The following is a 22,693-nucleotide window of genomic DNA, read 5'->3' on the forward strand; positions in this document are numbered from 1 at the left end:
TGCAACAGCATCTGATTTGATACAGAAATTTAAAGAGGGCTTAGTAAACTTCAACTTAAAAAGCATTGTGCAGGTATTTATTGTTTGAAAGAAAAACTTACATTATTTATACACTTTTTAATAGATTTTTATGGACGGACCTAATGTTAATTGGAAGTTTTTTGAAACACTGAAAGAGGAAGAATCACTTACTAATATTATGGACTTGGGGTCCTGTGGTCTCCATGTTGTGCATGGAGCCTTCCAAAACGGTGTTCGACGAGCCCAATGGAATATTCGTAAATTTTTACGCGGAATGTACTATTTATTTGTCAACTCTCCCGCTCGCAGAGGAGATTTCACTAGCCTTACTGGAATATCCAACTTCCCCTTCAAATTTTGCAGCGTAAGGTGGCTCGAGAATTCTAAAGTGGCTGACAGGGCATTGGAATTACTAGAGCCCATTTCATTATATGTTAAAAATCAGAAAGGATTGCCAAAAAATACCTCAATCAAAAACATAAAAGACAATTTAACTGTTGTAACTTTGCCATTGAAGTTAGCCTTTTTTTCTACGGTTGCTAATGTACTTGAACCGTTTTTGATAAAGTACCAAACGGCAAAGCCAATGATTCCCTTTTTGTACCAAGACTTAGAGGCATTACTAATAAATTTATTAAAACGTTTTGTAAAAGAGGAATTTTGCAAGTTACGCACAAGTAAACTGATGAAATTAAACTTTTCCGACAAAAGTATTTTCCTATCGTTAACAAAAATTGATGTCGGTTTTCGCGTAAAATCGTTATTAAAAAATTCCACAGTTATAGAAAAAGACAAACTTCAATTTTTAAAAGAGTGTCAAATTTTTTTGATTGGTACTGTATCAAAACTTATTGAAAGATGTAGTTTGAAATATCCAATGGTGGAATATGTCTCTTGTTTTAGTCCAAAGGTTATTGTTAATAAGTCCGCTACAGGCAAAATGAAGAGCTGGCTGCAGTGTTTTTATGATGCAAAGTTAATCAACGGACCCACTGCAGACCAGGCTGAGTTGCAATTTGGCAATTTAGTAGAGGATGCAAACTTTTTAAAGAAATGTAAAAAGTTTAATTTAAATTTCAAACAACTTGATGTCTTTTATTGTGAACAGATTGGCACATCTAATGATTTTAAAGAATTGTGGGAGGTTACCAAAACTGTTTTAATATTCTCTCATGGGAATGCAACTGTAGAGTCAGGTTTTTCTACTAATAAACAAATAATAGTGGAGAATTTAAAAGAACATTCACTTGTAGCACAAAGACAAGTGTATGATGGTATAGCTGCGGCGGGTGGCATTTTAAATATAAAAATTGACTCATCAATGAGGTCTTACGTCAAAAGCTCGTATCGCGCCTATAAAGATTTTCTAGACAAACAAAAAGTAGTTTCAGAAAAAGAAAGTGAAGAAATTAGAAAGAAAAAAGCGGCAAAGTCACAACTGTTTCACTTGGAAGCAAAGAAAAAAAAATTGAAGAAGCAGCTGCATACGAAACGTCATTAATTGAAGTAGAGATGACTGAATTAAGGAAGAAAATTTAAAAAGTATTATCCGTTGTTTTGAAAAATAAAAAATTTATTTGTGTTACCTCTAGAATGTTTTTTTTGTTTTGCTTTTTATACTCATATTTTTTTAATTTGTTTTATATAATGAAATAAATATCTTTTATTTTCAACAATTTTCATTTTTTTTTTTTATCTGGAAATGAGACGTAAATGGTCAGGGAAAACCTGGAAAAGTCAGGGAATTTTAAAACTCAGAATCACTTTGAGCCCTGTTTTAGGACCACGCGTACTCCGCAGTTAGAGGAAGAAGTCTTAGATCTTATCGCCGACGATCCGACAAGAAGTGCTCGGGATATTAGCAGAGAGTTGGGGATACATTCAAGCACAGTAAATGAAATTACTAGAAGCGAGAGGCTTCGTCCGTACCATTACAAGGTTCAAACCTTAGTTCCTGGATATTATGAAAGACGGATAAATTATTTTAATTGATTATCAAAACCCAAAGTTTACCTCCAAAATGATGTGGACTAACGAGGCAACTTTTACACGTTGCAAAATCCCCATATTTTCAGGTAAGTGTGGGCCGGTATTTTGGGCACCAACTTAATTGGACCATTTGTCATTCCCAACCGTTTAAATGGTGAACATTCGTAAATTTATTAGAAAACAACGTGGAAAATGTTTTGGATAACATCCCCTTGGCAAATTTAAATCATACCTGGGGTGCGATTTTGTTTCTCGATCGAAGCGATAAAATAAATGTCATTACGTAGGTTTTAAATGCAAAAGTTTGCATTTATTCTTTGCATATAAGCTTATTAAATGCTCAAAAGTTTACAATTACCTTAATTTTAAGAACTTATAACTCAGAATTACGATTTTGATCTTCTATTTTGACATAAATTTCGAGGTTATGTCTCCAAAATTTTTCACTTTACTCAGAGCTATCGATAAAAGATCGCTGCACGAAGACTTGATTTCGTGACAGAATCGAGAAATGTGACAGAAATGTAGCATCTCAACCAATCAGCAAACGAGATTTTATCGCTAACGGGTTTTTTTCGGTCGAGAAACAAAATCGCACCCCTGGTTCCTATTATTAGATTCTATCAAGAAGAGTGATGAAAATATAATATAAATATTGATATGAAGAGATATGAAGACTTAGGCGTTATCGCAAGGCACCAATGTCCTTTGTTATGGTGGAGAGATGAAGGAAAATTGTTTCCTAACTTAAAGAGAATTGCTAGAAAAGTTTTGGCAAGAGCTGCCACATCTGTACCAGCCGAGCGAATTTTTTCCAAGAGTGGTGAATTAAGTATTATCAAACCGGCGTTCGGTACTAAAACCAGAGCGTGTTAACGAAATCTTTTTTTTATATTTTAATTTGTAACCTGTTTTATGAATATTTTTCGTTCCAAAAAGTTAGTTTTTTGTTTTATTTGTTTCTTTGTTATGTTTTAATTTTGTAACAGTTAAAATAAAATAAAAAAGAAAAATATGGACGTTTTAGTATCTCAGCTTTGCTATTTAGAACATCGAATAATATCGATTACAAGATATAATCGATATTTATTTTTCTGTATGGATGTTGTATCGATACGGGTGTGATATCGTTAAGCCCACCTCTAACGCAGATTGTCACATTGCTGCCAAATAGTCGAAATCGCATGCGCTCTACAAACACAATACTCCCACTTTCAAGGTGCAGCAAATGTCAACGAAGTTTCGAGGTGACCAATTCGTGAAAAAAGTACAGAATAGATGGCGCAGCCAACTGTCAGCTGGCTGTCAGGACAGGAATGTAAGGTTATGTTTAATTTAAATAATAATAATAATAATAATTTTTCAAGTTTAATAAGATCTGTGAGTTGAATATGATGGCACAGATTACAGTTGAATTATTATCAGACATTCTCAGCTATATTAATTCTCGACAAAGACCAATCATAGAAGGGGAAAATGTATTCAAGGCTAGACATGTAATTCTGTGCCAACTAAAAACGAATCAAAAAATGAAGGTATGTGCCCTAATTTTAAAAACGTCGGGATTAACATCACCACCTCATGAGCTTGAATTTGGCTGAAGATCCGCAACAATGGCACTGTGTTTGCAGCTGTAAAGCCCGGCAGTCTGGTTGTTGCCACGTTGATCTACATTAATCGGTGAGCAAGTAGATTAGCAATACACCATTGTGTTACTTAATGTTCTATAGTTTAAAAACATTTTTTTTTAGATTCGGAACCCTAGAACTTCAAAGTTGTACAGACCAACCTTAGCAGTGGGGCAAAGAAAAAGAAGCTGTACGGTTCATGCATGAGGGCACTAAACTCACTGAATTTTGTCACCCAGAAAATAAAAGTGAAAGAACGAATTGGGCACTAATTTAGAATTGGAGGAAGCAAATTTAAACATATTATTAAATGGTGATAATGAACGGAAAATGTTGATAACTATTTTCGCTTAATTTTTCAGCAGTTCATGGAAGTGCACTTCAACTTTTTAAAGCAAGGGCTAAAAAATTTGAAATAGGACAATCAGGCACTTCTATAATAAATCTACAGATGGTGCAGTCAGGTTGTATAGTATAACTCTTTACTAGGGCACTATCAAGCTATTGCAATTGTTGATTTAAAAAACTGCACCCACTGACTGTTCCGTTTGCTGATTTTTGTTTATTTGTTTTAGGAAAAATGAAAACAGTACATCTTATGACAAAATTGTTGCAAATATTCAGCAATCACAGTTTTTGGAATCATGTGATCTACAGGTGGAAGATTATGCATTGAAAATTTGTTGCAAAAATGTTTTCAAAAACTTAAAAGACGTTAACCATAGAAAATCAGCTTTAAATGTAAAACAAAATTCCGAAGAGTGGGTTAAGCTGCGGTCGTGGATAGGCCCGTACCCTTCAGGTGCTCAAAATCGGCAATCATAGACATACATTTTTTTAATTTCTGTGATTATTTATATTGAACAAGAATGGAAGATTTATGTTTTGTTATTGTACGGTATCTGTTACACCCTATGTGATGAACTGATGAGTGGTGACCCAGGCGCGGAATAAAATGTCACTCGCTCGATCGTGTGCCGCCATTTCGAAATGGGGGCACTTGAGCCTCGCCACTTCCAGCTAACGCGAGCACCGAGCGCATCAAAGATCCTCCCTGGGCGAATCCCCAACGTTCATTTACGGACACGCATGTTGATCTGTTGTAGAATCGTCATTAAATTTGCATGCTTATATGTATTGACTCATGTGAAAGTCGTAGTTTAATAGATTTTTTTAATTGTCGACATAAAGAGTAGTATATCATTTTTTCATTTTATTTGAAAGAATTTCATTTATTTATTTCTTTTTCGTTTTAGTATTATTAATTTTATTTCGATTTCTAACTTTTAAATTTTATTTGCCAGAACTTCATTTAGCTCTTTGTTTTTCGTGTTAAAATTATTGTCTTTTAATTTCTAGGTTTTACGTTTTATTTATTTATTTGTTTCTGTCTCGTTTTAGAATTATAAATTTTATTTTGATTTCTACCTGCATAAGTTCATTTATAGTTTCACATTTTTAGCATTAGTTATAAGTGAATTGCAAGGAGTAATTTAATAATAAAGTTTGTTAAAAAAATACTGTTTTTAATTTTGGTTCAGTTATCTACAGTTTCGAAAGAAAGCATGTCTGTGAAGGCACATACGAACTCAAAAACATACTGCCAACGTTGTAGGACAACCCAAAGCCGATTTCTATGACGATATCTGCGTGGCATTTATTTCAGACAACATACCTGTAACAAAATTGAACCATCCTGCCTTTAAACAGATTACAAAAAAATAAACGGGATGAGACTTACCAGGTAGACCAGTCTACCATAAGGAAACAATACGTAAAAACACACGCTTTATTAAATCACACACACAGATTACGCTAACTATATTTTATTCTTTTACTTCACACATACACCCTAATCACTAATACACTTAATTAACTCTCCTATCTCTACGCACTCTACGTACTACCCTCGGTGGTTCCTACCCGCGAACTCCCCTAAAATCCCCTTGCTCACCAGTAGCGTCACCCCCACCCTGTTGGCTTACCCAGATTCTCCCTCAATTATCGGTTGCCTACCTACAGGTCAACGACATAACAGGTCTAACCCTTACATTGCGTATTATGGGTTGCCTGCCTACAGGTCAACGACATAACAGGTCTAACCCTTACATCGCGTATTATGGGTTGCCTGCCTACGGGTCAACGACACGTACTACAAATCTAACCCTTACATTCGACCATCCTGACCTTGAATCGTCCTCGATACAATTATCAAGGAGAAACAAAACAAATAACAAAAAAAAACATTAAAGAAAATATTAAGCACAAACACTCATATCTGCCTACAATCCATCCACAAAAACAAAAAAAAATATATCTAACTCCACAACCACAAACTCCTTCGCACTCTAAAAAAAAATCAACTAATTTAAATTTAGTCTAACTACACGCAATTATCTACAAATATTGAGTTCCACAACCCCAATCTACAAATTTGTTACGCTAAATTTACTACACTCAAAAGTCAAGTAGAACAACAATTGGGCTCCACAACGGCTTTGCCTTGCTTTATTCAACTGGCCCACTCTCTTGTATTGTTTCACTTTCGTCACTTTTCTCACTCGTATACTCTGCTTTTCCCAGCACTCCCGCACTTTCATTCTCTTCTTCTTCGTCTTCTTCCCCGTCTGTTTCCTCGTGGTTGAAGTGTAAACTATCCTCACGCTTCTTTCTTTGCAGAGCATATTGAACTTAACTCGTCGAAACAAGCCCGGTAATTCCGACACCACTGTTCTCGATGTCGTTTCCATTTTACTCAACACACAATCCTCGACTCGCATTCTTCTCAAATTGTTCTTTCCCATTTGCTGACTGACGTTTTTCATCAACTGATCGACCTCCCCTATTGTTTCCTGATGTATCTCAACCGTCTCATCAAATTGTTGATCGACCTGCTGGTTGCCCTCTTCTAAATTCTGCCCAATCTCATTCTGTCGCTCCAGTAATTTTCGTTGCATAGTTTCCGCCATTCCTTCGCCCATTTTTACCATGGAGGCAGTAATTCGAGTGCACGGGACGAACGCATTAACATCACCCACTACTTCGTCCTCGTTTATGGCCTCACCTGACTGTTTTTCGAATTCCTCGGAGGTCAGGTTGTAAACTCTCAACAGGTAGTTGTTTGCTCTCTTTTTCACTGGTACCATCTTCGACTCGTGAGGCGCCACTGTCACTCCCTTGGCCAATTCGTAAGTTTCCAGTCCTGGTTCTCGCACCAAGGCTTCTACGTCGATGTTCTTGAAGGGTGCTTCACAGGAGTATCCAAACGCGATCCAATCACCCTTTCTCATGTACGCGATTTCTTTTCTCTCAGTAAACGGTCGCCCCACTAATAAATCACAGTCCTGTGAATCGTTCGGCACCACTAGTAACTCGATGTCATTGACCGTAACTTCATCCACAGCTAGACGCACTTTTACTCTACCCTCAACCGTCAGAGCTGGCGTCGTAACACTGCCAAACGCGTATAGATTTTGTCGGAACTTCACAGGTTTTAATCCACACTTCTCGGTCACACTTCGTTTAACTGTACACACCGCACTCCCGGTATCCACCAATCCCGTCACAAAGTCTCTATCGTTGATTAGAAAGGTTCGGGCCACTGTATCTCGACTTGTCAGGCTTTTTTCAACCCTGTGAACCCGCTTTTTCGGCTCGGTGGCTCTTGTTTGCTCAGGTCTACTCTCACAGGTTTCAGGGTGCCTCTTACTCTGACATGCTGCCGCAATGTGGCCATACTCCCGGCATCTAAAGCAGAGAGGCCGGCCCGCGTTATCACGTCCCGGCAACCATCTCTTCTCCGTTTTGATGGGGGACAACATCGTTGATGGGGTAGAAGGTTTTAGTGGTACGAATCTGTCTACTTTATGTCTGGCCCGTCTTTCCGCCACTAATCTCTCATACACAATGAAGTCTCTAAAGAGGTCATCCTCATCTGTGTGGGTCTTTGACATCAACATTGTCGCCAATTCTTTTGAAAGCAGGTCCACCGCTAGCTGCTCCTTTGTCTCCGTAAATGACAATTTCAGGGCTGAACACAACCTGACCTTGTCGTGAAAATAAAGATTTGTGCTCTCTTGTGCACTCTGTACCCGACTTGACATCGCTTTCCACAACTGGGTTTGGCTATGCTCCCTTACAAATGTACTCCTGAAGGCCAGTTCAAACTCCTCCCAACTCCGTATCCTTTCTCGTTTCGACTCGTACCATAGACGAGCGGGGCCAACCAGCTGTGTTCGCGCAGTTTCGAACGTGAATTCCGACGGCCAATGGTGCAGCCTCGCCGTTGCACTTATTTTCTTCAGCCAAGGACCACTACGACTCAAGTCTTCCCCGTCGAATTTTTCCACTGACTTAGAAAAATCCGGCATGACCTGGTAGTTCGGCAGCCCACCACTATTTCCTCTGGTGCTGCCCTGCTCTCCAGCAGCTGTGCTGCGCTCGACTAGATCCATCAACTTCCGGTTCTGCTCAAGGATATACTGCATTAATCCTGTCGACTGGATATCTGAAGGGTTTTGCGGGACTGGCTGATCGTTTATGTACCTACTCGTTCGCGGCGGATTTTCCCAAGGAGTGTCAACAAGGCCCCCATAACCTAAAACGCCAAAGCTGCCATTCCTGTCGCGTCCATTCCCAAGCTGGCTCCCTATTGGCTCCGGCTCAGTCACACCTGCGCCGTACGAGCCTGGGACACTTTGCTGGAACAAGTTGGTGATGTTGGAGGTAACGGGTTGGGACGCATGCGCCGAAGTTGTTGTCGGTACAGCGGTACTCATGGCGTTGATGCATGTTGGCGTCCTCTCGGTGGCCATTTTAGAAGCCGCGGCGTCCTCTGGGATTCTTCCCTTTGGGCCCCTCTCGCCCAATTCTTGGTCTTCACTCACAATGCTCGTGGGTGTAAGACCTCTTCCCTCACCGCTCTGGTTGCCTTCCCACCGCTGTCCGGCCACAAATTGCTCGAACTTCTCGTTCAAAACATTGTTGAGCATGACTTCACTTTTCCTGTTCAACGCGCACGCAAACAAGAAATATCCCACTTCTGATATGTAAAAACACACGCTTTATTAAATCACACACACAGATTACGCTAACTACACTTTATTCTTTTACTTCACACATACACCCTAATCACTAATACACTTAATTAACTCTCCTATCTCTACGCACTCTACGTACTACCCTCGGTGATTCCTACCCGCGAACTCCCCTAAAATCCCCTTGCTCACCCGTAGCGTCACCCCCACCCTGTTGGCTTACCCAGATTCTCCCTCAATTATCGGTTGCCTACCTACAGGTCAACGACATAACAGGTCTAACCCTTACATCGCGTATTATGGGTTGCCTGCCTACGGGTCAACGACACGTACTACAAATCTAACCCTTACAATACGTTGCAACCTATTACAACAAAACGATTAATAAAATACAAAATAACTTTCCCAGATATCTATATCTATAAGGGTTAGTGCTGATAAGACAATAGATGTTAAGAGCAGGTGTGTTATCATGGTGATTGCTGGAATTTAGCATCCACAAACTCCATATCAACCGTACTTAATATCCACACAATTTCGACCTAGCGTACCCCAAAGAAATAGCCACCATGGGACAAACACATTAGGTATGAATACGCGCATCTTATGTGACATCACCACGGTTCAGGTGATGACTGCTCGGGGATTATGCTCCAATTGGAAACAACCAATATATTACGACGTCGATCAAGTGATAACAAAAAACATACTTGAAGATGCAATTGCATCTTTACACAATAGTAATTACATTGTTGCCACTGTGGTCAGTGAAATGGGCTCCACAAACCAGCGGCTATAATAGGACCTAGGAATTGACACATCCAGAAATACTTTCACGTATCCCTGATGAAAGTAAATTAAATTTTGTTTTTACGGATGTGCCACATTTGTTAAAACTGTTGACGAACCACTTTTTAGATGATCGTTTCGCCTTACATGACAAAGTTCTGTCAAAAGATTGTATTGAAAAGGTTTTGGAAAAATCTGTCAATACTGGACTGACAACTGCTCATTAATTAAATAGACATCTTTTAGATGTTAAGGGTTCCCAACGCCAAAAGGTCAAAACAGCTACTAAATTGATGTCTCACACGACAGCTTCTGTTATAAAATTTTGTGGGAAAAAAAATTATTAAAATGCTTACTATAAAGATGTATCTAATGATATCGAGTTGGTTAACCAATATTTTGACGTACATAATAGTTCTCAGAAGTTGGCAAAAAGAAGAAAAAGTGCGTACGGAGTGAATTTAGCAGTTCAAGATGCAATTTTATATATATTTACGTTATTGCTAATTTTGAGAATTGACGATGATATTTTGTATTTAAAGAATTTTATCGCAATTACGACCGCTGATAAAAGTATCCTAGACGCAAAAAAAGAGACATTATGTCCGTTCACACTAATAATCTGACTGCAAGGGTGCGACGTTACACTTGCATATCGAATCCGCTATTTAGGGCGATAACCACTTGACGGGTCTATTAGTGAATCTTGATGAGTGATTTGACCCAGATGGGTGGCCCTGTGTCTTATCGGAATGTTTACCAAAAAGGTCCGAGGGAATAGTTTTCAGTTTTAAGCCGGACGCGAACGGGTGAAGATTTGTGATTTTTATTATAAAAGAAAAGTGTTGAGGTGAGTGTATCACTAGTTATCGGTCTTGGGGGTGATGTGAGTGAGATTTCACAAAGGTGTAATCTGCATTGTTAATTGTTGTAAAAACTAATTGAATTATCTACTGTGATTTGGTGAGTCCGTTCCTTGTTGTTATTGTTGCATTTGAAAAGATTATGGATAAGTGGTACCGAGGAAGTTGTCAAATAATGTTAACATAATCCTGAGAGATATTGAAATAGTAAAAGTGATGAAATGAGCCTTGACATGTCGAGCTAATTTGATTAGGCTGTCCGCCTTCCTGTGATACCTTTATGCCTGTTGTTGCGGGCGAAGAAATACTTGTTGTTGCGGGTATGTGCCTGTTGTTGCGGGTACGGTGCGGGCATCAATCCTGATATCTGTAGTCAGAGGACTAGTAGCAAAGTGGACACCTCGTGCAGTTATTCCCTTAGTGTCACTGCACCCTTTGGTACTAGACCTGGGACAGTAGCAGGAGCTGGGTGCGTTGCAATCTCTGTACCGGGCAGTATGGACAGTGTGTGATTCCAACCCAGGGCCTGCCAAGTTGAGTGGGAAAATTTGAGCCGGTTTATCTATACCACTTCAATGCACTACAGACCCATAAGTCTGTCTTCGTTTCTATATCTCTCTCGTGTTATCATATTGGGCGTACATAAACCTATCCTTATGCTACAACTAAATCTCAAGGCAGATGGCTCTGCAGTCGCAAAATTTCTGTCAACTTGTAACACATTTGAAAATTGAAAGAAAACAACTGCCGGACGCCATCCGCCATTACAGATGCCCCTACTTCTAACGGTGTTCTGACGTATATGTGTGACGCACGCACAGGTGTGACGCGCTGTGACACATGAGCAATAACGGCAATAAATTTGCGCGACTTTGAATTTGAAAAATGTAAGTGTGTGAGTGCGAATACGTGTCGAATACCAACAAGAAGTAAATACCTACCGAAAATTATTTGAAGAAACGCCATGACGAAAAATTTTAGCTTTTTAATGCAAATTTAAATAAAACAAATAATGTATTATTGTTGTAGATATTGTATTATTTGTGGCAACAACACAGAAAATGCGAAGGCACTGCATTGTTTTCCTCGATCGCTTGCTAGGTGAGTTTACAAACATTGAAGTATATTTAATTTTTAAGTAAGAAAAAAAAAGAAGAAAAATTTAATGCAAAATCATTTTATTTTTTAGATTACGTGAATGGGAAGAAGCACTAAAAATTGAGATATAGAAAAAAAAGTGAAAGCACACTGGAGAATTTGCAGTGAACACTTTTCCGCAAATTCTTGCGCTAATAATTGGTCAGCAACTTTAAATCGAAATGCAGCATCTTCGCAATACATCCAAACTTCCGAGACTGAGGTAATAATTATTAAAGAAAAGGAAATAACTATTGTATGAAATTTGCTTCGTTTTGTTTTTTGTATTAAATATTCATGTTTTTTAGATCATTGAAGAGAATGTGCTGCAGCCACCAACTGTGACACCCCCAGTTCTTCCGGTCGAACCGTTAATGGTACAAACTTATATGTAGTGTCTTTGTATGCAATAATCATTAATTGATGACAAATGAAGACATACATTTTTCAACACCAATTAAAGTTCCCTCCACTCATCCTGTTCCATCGACATCAAAAGGAAGTGCTTCTCTGATGTATGATACTTCTGTGCTCTCTTCTTTGCATGAAACGCCTACTTCTTCTTATTCTTCTATTAATTTTCGTCAAAATGCGACTATTTTTTCTACTAACGAGTCCAAAGCACCATCGATTAGTAGATCTTTGTTTAAGAAATGTGATCTCAATTTCTCGTGGAAAAGGTGTACTCCACAGAAAAGAAATTGAGATCTATACTTAAACAAAGAGAAAAGCAGCTTCAGGCAGTTAAAAAATTATGCAAACAACGTGGAAAAGAATTGCGACAAGTATATCAAATTAAAGATTTGGATAAAAATCCATTAGTCAATTATCTGTTTGAAGGTTTATCTTCCGTTGTTGCTAATTTTTTTGTTGCCCAAGTTCGGTGGTCTAAACAACCAACTCGTGCTCGTCGATGGTCTTTGGAGGACAAACTCTTGGCTCTTCTTTTGTTCAAACGTAGCCCTAGTTGTTTTGCTCTTATGCGCCGCTTTCTTGCTTTACCTAGTCGCAGTACCCTAACTGCCCTTCTTTCGCCTTTTCCATTAAAGCCGGGGATTAATCTTAATTTATTCCAACACCTGCAATCAGTTCTCGCAGGCCGTCCCCCAAAAGATTCGGTCTGTACTCTAATGTTCGACGAAATGAGTATTCTCGAACATTTAGAGTACGATCAAAGTGGCGACTGTTTTGTGGGACTGGAGTACTTAGGACACCATGGCAGCTCCGCAAAAATTGCAAATCATGCCCTGGTGTTAATGGTTCAAGGTGTTGGAGGTAAATGGAAACAACCTCTGGCTTTCTATTTTTCACATGGTCCTGTTTCTTCGGATAAGTTGCAACTCATACTGTTAGACGTTCTTGACACTTGCAGTAACCATGGTTTGAATGTGGTAAGCTGCATTTCAGACATGGGTACTAATAACGGCAAGACGTTTAAAAGTATGAGTGCAACGGAATCCCAACCTTTTTTCGTGCATAAAGGGAAACGCATCTTTTACATGTTCGATACTCCCCACCTTATTAAGTGCCTCCACAACAATTTCCTCAAACACCCCATCCAAGTCCCAGTTTTAATTGGTGAGGAAAGTGTAGCCTTCACGGCACGGTGGGATCACTTGTTGGAGGCTAAGGCCATTGATGATAGGAGCCCTGTGGACTACCGCACTTTGAAGAAGCTGACAGATGCCCATTTTCACCGCTCTGTGCAACAAACCATGAAGGTGAAGTTGGCGGCTCAGATTTTTAGCCATTCTTTTGCTGCCTATATTCACAGCTTAATTTCAACGAGTAAGTATATAGTAGGGTGATTCAAAAAAAAAAAAATATTTTTTTTTTCGTGCAAAGAGGTTCAAAAGTTTCTTTTCAACGTAAAAAAATACCAGTTAAAATTTGAGCTCTTAATATTAATATTAAGACCGTCCGCATCGCGTTTTTCTATTTCCCATAAGAATAACATGGGAAAATTTTTTTTTTGCACCTTCTGATTTTTATTGCTAGCCCGTCGTGTGTCGTGAAAAAAATTCAATCAGATATTTTTATAGAGAATTGAACGCTCTACAAAAAGTGTCTCTCCTATGATTTTGCGAGAAACCTGATAGTTGAAGAGTTATTTTAGGCTAAAGTTAAATTTATCGCAAATTTTGACGTTTTTGATGCATTACAATAAATTTGATGGTCTTATTGGAATAAATCACCACAAAAATGTATGCCCATTTTAACTTTAGTTTTATAAATAGTAATTGTTTATAATTTTATGCTATAATAAGGTCAGTGAAACTCTTTCCGAACATTTTTAGTATCAGTGGGTTAAAAAATCATAGTTTATTTCGTTTTTGTTTAACCTAAATTTTGGTTTTCAAACTATAATTGTTGATCATTTTTTGCATTTATCCAAACAAATCAACCAATTTCAAAAAATTTATTGTTATAAATTTCTACATTTATTTTATGAAAAAAAAAAAACACTTTAAGTAAAGTGCCGCCGTTAATTGCTTTTCTATTTATCCAATAGTCTGTAAATATTTTAAAAGTAATCATTACTTATTTAAATTTTCAAAATTACAGGTGAGAAATTGTCTTATTATTGATTGGCCGATAAAGAAGAAATTCTTTTAGATTTTGTCGGTATTATAGCTACTTATTCTTACTATAAGTAGAGTTGTAGATAAAGAAAGTTTAGTTTGTTGACATGTATAAAAATTGATGTTTGTATTTGTCAGTGTATTCTTTTATTGAAATGTTAGATTAATCGAATACTGATAATTATTTAATATTTTTGCGTTGTAATCTTATTTTTTTTTCGATAAGAGTTATTTATTAATTATGGATTATTTAAGTCGCGTTGTTGGTGACAATCTAATTGAAGATTTTGTTGGACGTAAGCTTCCTTCCGTACAAGAGGTTATGTCAGTATTTCTTTATCATAAAACAAATTTAAAATTACAACGAAGAGAATGTCTTTCGGTCACTATTGATAAAGTTCGAGAAAAGTGGTCACAAGTAGGAATTCCAACGTGTGGAAAAGATCATGCAATGAATAAACTTTCTGGCCTCTTAGATCAAGTGAAAAATTTACAAAAAAGTTCCAAGCGCAGACGGTCAAAGACACAAAAGCAAAAAGAGTCAAATTTTAATCACAAATTAAAACTTTTATTTGACGTTGCTCAATTCAACGTTGAAAGATTTATCAATGATGATCAAAAATTATTTCTGGCCGGACAAAGATCAAAAAGTCGATTTGGACTAATTGATACTATTTCAAAACCGGAAGAGGTGGATAATCATATGATTGTTGATGATGTTATAATTGGTAATTGTGCTGGTAGGTTTATGACATTTTTAAAAACTGTTTCAATTCGAAATGATTACTAGTTAGATATGAATCAATATTTTTATTTTTAGATGTAAGTGAAGTTGAAACTAATATGTTATTAACCGCTCAAAAATCTGGGATAGTTCAATCCGACTTATCAGCGACCACGTCTAATCAAACGTCTACCCTAGTATCTGACTTTGAACTTCCGATGAGCCAACCGAAGAAAATTGACATAATGACACCTGAACTGGCTGGGGCACTTGATCGAGGAAAAATTAGTAATAGAAACGCTCTTTTCATATTAGCTGCTGCTTATAAGAGCGATATTTCCACCCCCAATCTTAGTTATAGTACACTTCATCGTGGCCGTATTAAGTTTCGAACAAACATCGCCGAAGATTTAAAAAAAGAATTCCGCACAGAAGACCGTTATGTTGTGCATTGGGACGGTAAAGTTCTGAGCGACATTTCTGAAAAAAAATCTGTAGATCGTATTGCGATTCTTCTATCCGTTAATGGAATTGATCAACTTCTTGGAGTTCCAAAAGCTGACAGTGGGACAGCACATCAACAGGCTTCAGCTGTGATTTCAACTTTAAATCAATGGAATGTAGCTTCATACGTGAAAGCGATGTGTTTTGACACGCCACCTGTCAATACCGGTAAAGTTAACACAATGAATAAATTAATTTAAATTTTTTATATTTAATCTTATTTGTTGATTTACAATTTTTTTTTACTTGTAGGTATTCACAAAGGAACATGTGTTTTGATTGAAAAAGAATTAAACCGGAAGTTAGTATGGCTCCCATGCCGCCATCACGTAATGGAAATTATTTTGCGGGGAGTTTTTGAAGTATATTGGAATACGACGTCGGGTCCTAATGTACCGATATTTGGCCGTTTCAAAAATTCGTGGGACAAACTTGATCAGTCAAAGTATAAAAGTGGAATGGAGGACGAAATTGTCGCAAATATTTTAATGAATGAACGCGCTGAAACCGTCGAATTTATTAACAATTGCTTAAAGGTAAAAATTGTTTACTATACTTTTCTACGATGGTCATAACTATTCATTATTAGATAATTTGTTAACGTTTTTTCTCTAGATATCTCAACCCCGAGACGATTATCAAGAATTGTTACTATTATCACTAGCTTTTCTTGATAGCTGGTCAGCAGAAACTTTCATTTTTAAGCGTCCTGGGGCCATGCATCATGCACGATGGATGTCCAAAGCTATCTACAGCTTGAAAATATTCATGTTTCGAGATCAATTCTACCTTTCGCCCCGCGAAGCAAATAGTTTACGACAAGTTTGTCTTTTTGTAATTATATTCTACATCAAAGCGTGGTATACAGCGACATCTGCAATTTTGGCACCAAATAATGATTTTGAATTTATAAAAAAATTTATTTCCTATGATAGCGTTGATGCGGCTGTTTCACGAAAAGCTTGTGACAAAATGAGTGACCACTTGTGGTACTTAAATGAAGAATTAGCTGTTATTTCTTTATTTGATACCAACGTTTCCGTAGGTATAAAAAAAAAGATGATTGAGGCGATTCATTCTCGCCCAGCTTTTACAACGACAATTCAGCGTTATCAAGTGCTCGAAAATGAGCTTGAATTAATTTTACAAAAAGATTTAAGTGATTTTGTGTCAAAAAAATCATTAGAACTGTTTAAAAAATTCGATTTACCTAGCGATTTTTTAGCAAAGGATATTTCGACTTGGTCTGATGACGATAGTTATATCGAATGTACTGAATTTTTTAAAACGTTAAAAGTAACGAATGACGTAGCTGAAAGAGGAATTGCGTTAATTGGAGAATATAACAATTATCTCACTAAGGATGAAGACCAACTACAGTATTTATTACAAGTAGTTCGAGAACATCGGCAACGTTATCCAGATTGTTTAAAAAAAAATCTTCAATAATAACAAAAATTTAAATTACATTGGATTGCTAAGTAATTTTCAAACGATTTAAAAGCCTGATTTAAAAGTAAAGTAAATAAATTTTTTATTCATACAATACCAATCGTCATTTGATTTATTCCTTCGTAAGTATTTTAAATTACTGAAGAAAAATATTTGTCTTTAGGTTAAATAAACTATGATTTTTTAACCCACTGATGCTGAAAATGTTCGGAAAGAGTTTTACTGGCCTTATTATAGCATAAAATTATAAACAATTACTGTTTAAAAAACTAAATTTAAAATGTGTATAAATTTTTGTGGTGATTTATTCCAATAAGACCATCAAATTTATTGTAATGCATCAAAAACGTCAAAATTTGCGATAAATTTAACTTTAGCCTAAAATAACTCTTCAACTATCAGGTTTCTCGCAAAATCATAGGAGACACTTTTTGTAGAGCGTTCAATTCTCTATAAAAATATGTGATTGAATTTTTTTCACGACACACGACGGGCTAGCAATAAAAATCAGAAGGTGCAAAAAAAAAATTTCCCATGTTATTCTTATGGGAAATAGAAAAACGCGATGCGGACCGTCTTAATATTAATATTAAGAGCTCAAATTTTAACTGGTATTTTTTTACGTTGAAAAGAAACTTTTGAACCTCTTTGCACGAAAAAAAAAATTATTATTTTTTTTTTAATCACCCTAGTATATAGTTAGTTATATTTTATGTTAATATACATATTTCACAATATTATGTAATTTTTCTAAAAACCAAATATTTTGAATGAAAGATGCGATATAATATTTTTTATCTTTTTTTACAGACAGCGGCACAGCGCAGCTGTTGAAAGATGGCAATAAGTTGTTTGACAGCCTAAATGGGTTTGCACAGGGGGCAGAAAATGGTAAGGAGGTACACTGTGTTGTCACTTGGGAATCAAAGCACTGGTCTTTCTGGGAGGAGATGCTGGAAATCATTCCCAAGTGGCAATTCCTTCGTGACAACAATACTGTTTGTTCGCCACCCAGTCAAACAGGGTGGCAACTGACAGTAAAGTCATTCATGATGATTTGTACCGAGCTTCTTCAAAGTGGGGAGTTCTCAAGTGTGCGCCCTCGGTCGTTTAATCAGGATCCGCTCGAGAATTTGTTTGGGGCCATTCGCTCTTCGTGCGGAGCCAATGATACTCCTACAGTAGCACAATTCATAAGCGCTCTAAAGACGCAAGTTGTCTGTGGCCTCTCTAAGGGTCACCTGAAGAGAGGCAACTGCGAGGCAGACAACGCGAAACTTTTGAGCGACTTCCGTCATTTATTTGAGGGATTGAATCAGCAACTTGACCAACCGAGAGTGGCTGAAAGATGCAGTGTAATCGTTAACATTAGTAGTGTGATAGATGTACCAACACTTGCAGATGAAATAGAATTAGCTGTTTTGTCTGGAAGTCCTGGCATTTTTTCCACAGCTTATGTTAGCGGCTACATTGCTAAGAAGCTCTTGCAAAAGTCAAGTTGCGATACTTGCAAGAGCGTGTTAATTACTGAGCCTTCAGCACAAGACAACTTCAATATTTATATTTCAAATAAAGAATTTAGTACCGATAAACACAGGCTAATTTATCCATCAGAGAAATTAGTCAAAAACGTGGGCATTATAACGAACGTAATGGAAGCAATCGTTCCCCAGTTAATGAATGATGCACGGGATGTTCAGCATAGAATTGCAACTTCAATTTTCTCTAGTTCAAATACAGAAAATCTTTTTGAATGGATTTCCTGTGATCCTCACAGGATATCAATCGCACAATGTATTGTCGCTGCTGTGGGCCGAGTATCTCTTCGATGGTATGCCACTGGCTTTAATCGTAAGCGAAAGACCCAAAGGAAAGCTCGAACTGTTCGCAAAAAATTGAAAAAATTGGGATATCCGTCATAAGGGTTTGTAGATATTCGTTCACACTAATAATAATCTGACTGCAAGGGTACGACGTTACACTTGCATATCGAATCCGCTATTTAAGGTGGTAACCACTTGACGGGTCCATTAGTGAACCCGGATGAGTGATTTGGCCCAGATGGGTGGCCCTGTGTCTTATCGGAATGTTTACCAAAAATGTCCGAGGGAATAGTTTTTTGAGTTTTAAGCCGGACGCGAACGGGTGAAGACATTTGTGATTTTTATTATGAAAAAAAAGTGTTGAGGTGAGTGTATCACTGAGTTATCGGTCTTAGGGGTGATGTGAGTGAGATTTCACTAAGGTGTAATCTGCATTGTTAATTGCTGTAAAAGCTAATTGGATTATCTACTGTGATTTGGTGAGTCCGTTCCTTGTTGTTATTGTTACATTTGACAAGATTATGGATAAGTGGTACCGAGTCAGTTGTCAAATAATGTTAACATAATCCTGAGAGATATTGAAATAGTAAGTGATGAAATGAGCCTTGACATGTCGAGCTAATTTGATTAGGCTGTCCGGCTTCCTGTGATACCTTTATGCCTGTTGTTGTGGGTTTATGCCTGTTGTTGCGAGCGAAGAAATACCTGTTGCTGCGGGTACGGTGCGGACATCAATCCTGATGTCTGTGGTCAGAGGACTAGTATCAAAGTGGACACCTCGTGCGGTTATTCCCTTGATGTCACTGCACCCTTTGGTACTAGACCTGGGACAGTACCAGGAGCTGGGTGCGTCGCGCGGCTTTCCACTTCGCCCCTTGTAAACTCCGTACTATACCCTACGACGGTATCAGAGTGAGCACTTCGTGCGGTTTTTCCTTAGTGCTCATTGCACACTCTGTTCCGGGCAGTATGGACCATGTGTGATTCCAACCTCTTGGATAGAGCTCATTGATTGATGAAATAATAGTTAATTGAATCAGTCATATTCTTGATAAAGTAGTACCAAACTTGTTGATTGATGATAAGTCAAAATGACACGGACTCGCTATTAAAAAGTAATATCCAATTAGCAAATTCGCTACATCGACTTTAGGGATCGATGGCTCACATCCCCAATCACATTTTACAGGTTGCATAATTGTTGTTATGACCGATTCACCTCGACACCAGCCCTCCTGACCGGGCTATGCCCGTAATTAATCAGACATCAACATTGACGACTTAAAAGTGAGTTTATGATTTAATTATGTTCAAGCCTGACATTTTAGTAAAGTTATAAATGGTAAAGAAATAATGTAACGCCCTCACACACACACGCACACACACACATAAAAAAAAATGTTTTCTTCGAAATTTTTCTCTCCTACAAGAGCTAATAATAGACGTACATTACTCCCATTTCAAAAAAGAATAATTGTAAGGAATAAATCATTAAAGGGGGTCTATTGCTACCTCCGTAAAAATTATGACTTTGAGTATATTATTACAAGACGTTTAAACCAGGACATTTTAGAATTTTTTTCTTATATTCAAGCAATGGGTGGAACCAAAGAAAACCCTACTGCTAATGAGTTTATGCATCGCCTAAAATGTTCCACTCACCATCTTTAGGAAAAAATAAAAATTGCGAGGCGGATGATGGAACGAACTCAACAGGTTGTAACGATACGCTCCAGTCTGGGCGTCGCAAAGCGAGTGATCCCCTCCAGCCGGAGCATTAGTTCGGTCGCTCCTCTTCTCCCAGCCGGCCTCGACTGACATCGTACGACGTGGCGAGCTAAGAGAGGCTATAAATGCTCTCCGTTTTCGGCAGAAAAGGTACAGTGTGTCTCGGCATCAACCGAAGGACATCTCGACGGTATTAACCGGAGGATTACCGTCCCGACCGACCATTCGCCAGGCATCAACCGTGGGATATAACTTACCACCCTCCAGGCATTAACCGCTGGACTCCCGTCCCAAGCGACCATCCCCCAGGCATCAACCGGGGGATGATGGACCCGACCTAGCGCCGCTCGGCATTAACCGCGGCGTTCCACCCTACAACCACCATCCACCCTTTGTGCGTGGACCATATGCTTGCGCCCGTCCACGACTGCTGTGTATGTTGTGTGTTAAATAAATATTTTCCTACTACTAGTCCTGAATTAAAGAAGATTAACTGAAACTGATTTATGCATCTCTATCAACAAATATGTAAAATGTTTTTAGAACTCTTTCTTTGCGTCTAAAAAAAAGTATAATTTATTGTGCTTATTATCCCATCCAATTTCTTTGTCAATGTCATCTTAGAAAATTATTATTGCACAAATCGTCCCTTTTATAGCAGAAAAAATGTCTACGCTTTACAGTCCCCTCCACCTATGGTGGTATAAAAAAACAATATTCTTATGATTGCTTTCACGCATGAAGTCAAAACGTCTAAATCTACAAAAACCCCACATCATCTTCGCAACAGGTTTCAACAAGCACTCACCCGCATCCTCCAGCACGTGCTCCAAACAATAATTCCCAGGCGGCACCACCACCTTCGACTCCTGCAGGACCAACCTGCCATTACGCAGCATGTCCGCCTCCTTCAGCTTCCCCACAAACACCAGCTCCTGCTGGTGGCAGTTCGGGAATCCCTCAACCAACCTTTTTTCGCTCCCCACATCCACTTTATAACCCCCATTTTTCATATGAATGCAGGTCTTATTCGTATCGGAAAAAATCGCATTCTCTCCACAGCACTTCTTCACCTGGACGAACGTGATGTTCTCCGCCTCCTGCTCCTCCTGGAGACAATACAGCACGGCGTTGTAATCGATGCAGTAGTCCGGAGGATGCACCAGCTTGTTGTTGTGCACCACGAAGAGGGAGCCGTTCTGGAAGGGCACGTAACTCCCCAACGTGGACGTGGTGAGCAGTCCCGGAATCGAGCACGGGGGTTTGATGGCCTCCTGGAGGTGCCAGTTCGGGGGGACCTGGTTCAAGGGAAGGTACTTGCGGGAGTTGGGGCTGTACACCCGCAGGTTCCACTCGGGGGCGGTCACAGGGACACACTTATTTTCGTTGGTGAGGGTGTGTGAGAAAGGGCAGCACTTGGAGACGGTCACGTTTCTGGCGGCGTCGGCGGCGGCCACGAGAAGGAGGAGGAAGAGTGGCGGCATGTCATTGAAGGTTGAGGATTACCGAAACTACTGACTGCGAGACGCCGAAAACAAGACTGAAGAGCGATTTTGTTTTCCTTCCGATTTCAAGTAGTTAACAGTTGCAGTGGACCGGTCGCTCCCCACTACGAGCCACTGTCTTACCTTTGTAGTCCGGCCAATGCGATAAAGGCGAGGGATTGCGATGAGGAGGGTGGGGAAGGAGGAGATGATCGTGAGATTATGCCGCGATTGGGATTGAATTTGATTGAAGTTGGGAAAAGGGATTTAATTAAAGAGTCGCGCTTAACTCGCGTTATTGGTGTGCTGCTATCTTTTATCGTAGCGTGTTATTAATAGCTTTCATGGTCAAAATTAAATAAAATTATCAAACTTGTTGTATATTTAGAATTTGTATAGATATGAAACACGTTTTTTCTTTTCTCTGATGAACTGATAATGACGTGACTGCGCATGACCTTATGCTTTTGTGTTAACTGGCACAATAATAATATTTTTTTGCGTTCAAGTGTTCAGAAGTCTCACTTTTGCGATTATGAATACAGAACGGGCGAACCGAGACGAAGTTGAGATTCCAAAAATGCGCTTCGCATAAAGGTTTTTCAACTTTGACTGAAAAACCTGTACCATAAACTTCAAATATGGACTGGATAGACTTTTTGTCTGAAGGTATTGTTAGGAATTCACAAGGATGCGGGCGATGCTGGTACGTCATCACTGAGAAGGTCAGAAGGGAAAGCACTGGATTCATATTATGTATGGATGGCGCTGGGTGGCGAAAGATGAATAACGACGATATTATGTACTGTTATGATTTTATGTTCTTAATCAAGCTTTTCTGGACTTTCTAACAATCGATTAATGCGACCATCTAGAGAAGTTTTGTGTGCACCTCAAATCGTTGAAACCATGTTTCTATCTTTTCACGGATCT

The 22,693-nt window shown here is 38.5% G+C and overlaps 1 protein-coding gene across 1 annotated transcript; it reads right to left on the reverse strand.

The window, feature by feature from the left end:
- Nucleotides 1-5,222: 5,222 nt before the first annotated feature.
- LOC135129949 (probable G-protein coupled receptor Mth-like 1) lies at nucleotides 5,223-21,760 on the reverse strand. The gene is made up of 2 exons (XM_064057218.1): nucleotides 21,085-21,760; nucleotides 5,223-5,313 (listed from the first exon to the last, which is right to left on the reverse strand). The coding sequence occupies exons 1-2, from the start codon at nucleotides 21,758-21,760 to the stop codon at nucleotides 5,273-5,275; spliced, it is 717 nt and encodes a 238-aa protein (XP_063913288.1). The 3' UTR covers nucleotides 5,223-5,272.
- Between the last annotated feature and the right edge of the window lie 933 nt (nucleotides 21,761-22,693).

The sequence above is a fragment of the Zophobas morio genome, unplaced genomic scaffold, assembly GCF_036711695.1.
Source record: "Zophobas morio isolate AGI-343-1 ecotype UQ-CSIRO unplaced genomic scaffold, CSIRO_AGI_Zmor_V1 ptg000017l, whole genome shotgun sequence".
In the NCBI taxonomy this organism is placed as follows: domain Eukaryota; kingdom Metazoa; phylum Arthropoda; class Insecta; order Coleoptera; family Tenebrionidae; genus Zophobas; species Zophobas morio.

What these genes read in the sequence shown, in the direction of transcription:
- LOC135129949 (XM_064057218.1), bottom strand. Translation starts at nt 21,760, where the DNA reads ATGCCGCCACTCTTCCTCCTCCTTCTCGTGGCCGCCGCCGACGCCGCC. An exon ending in GCACGTGCTGGAGGATGCGG is followed by an intron (nt 5,314 to 21,084) that starts GTGAGTGCTTGT and finishes ATTTTGTTACAG; the next exon opens with GTATGTTGTCTGAAATAAAT.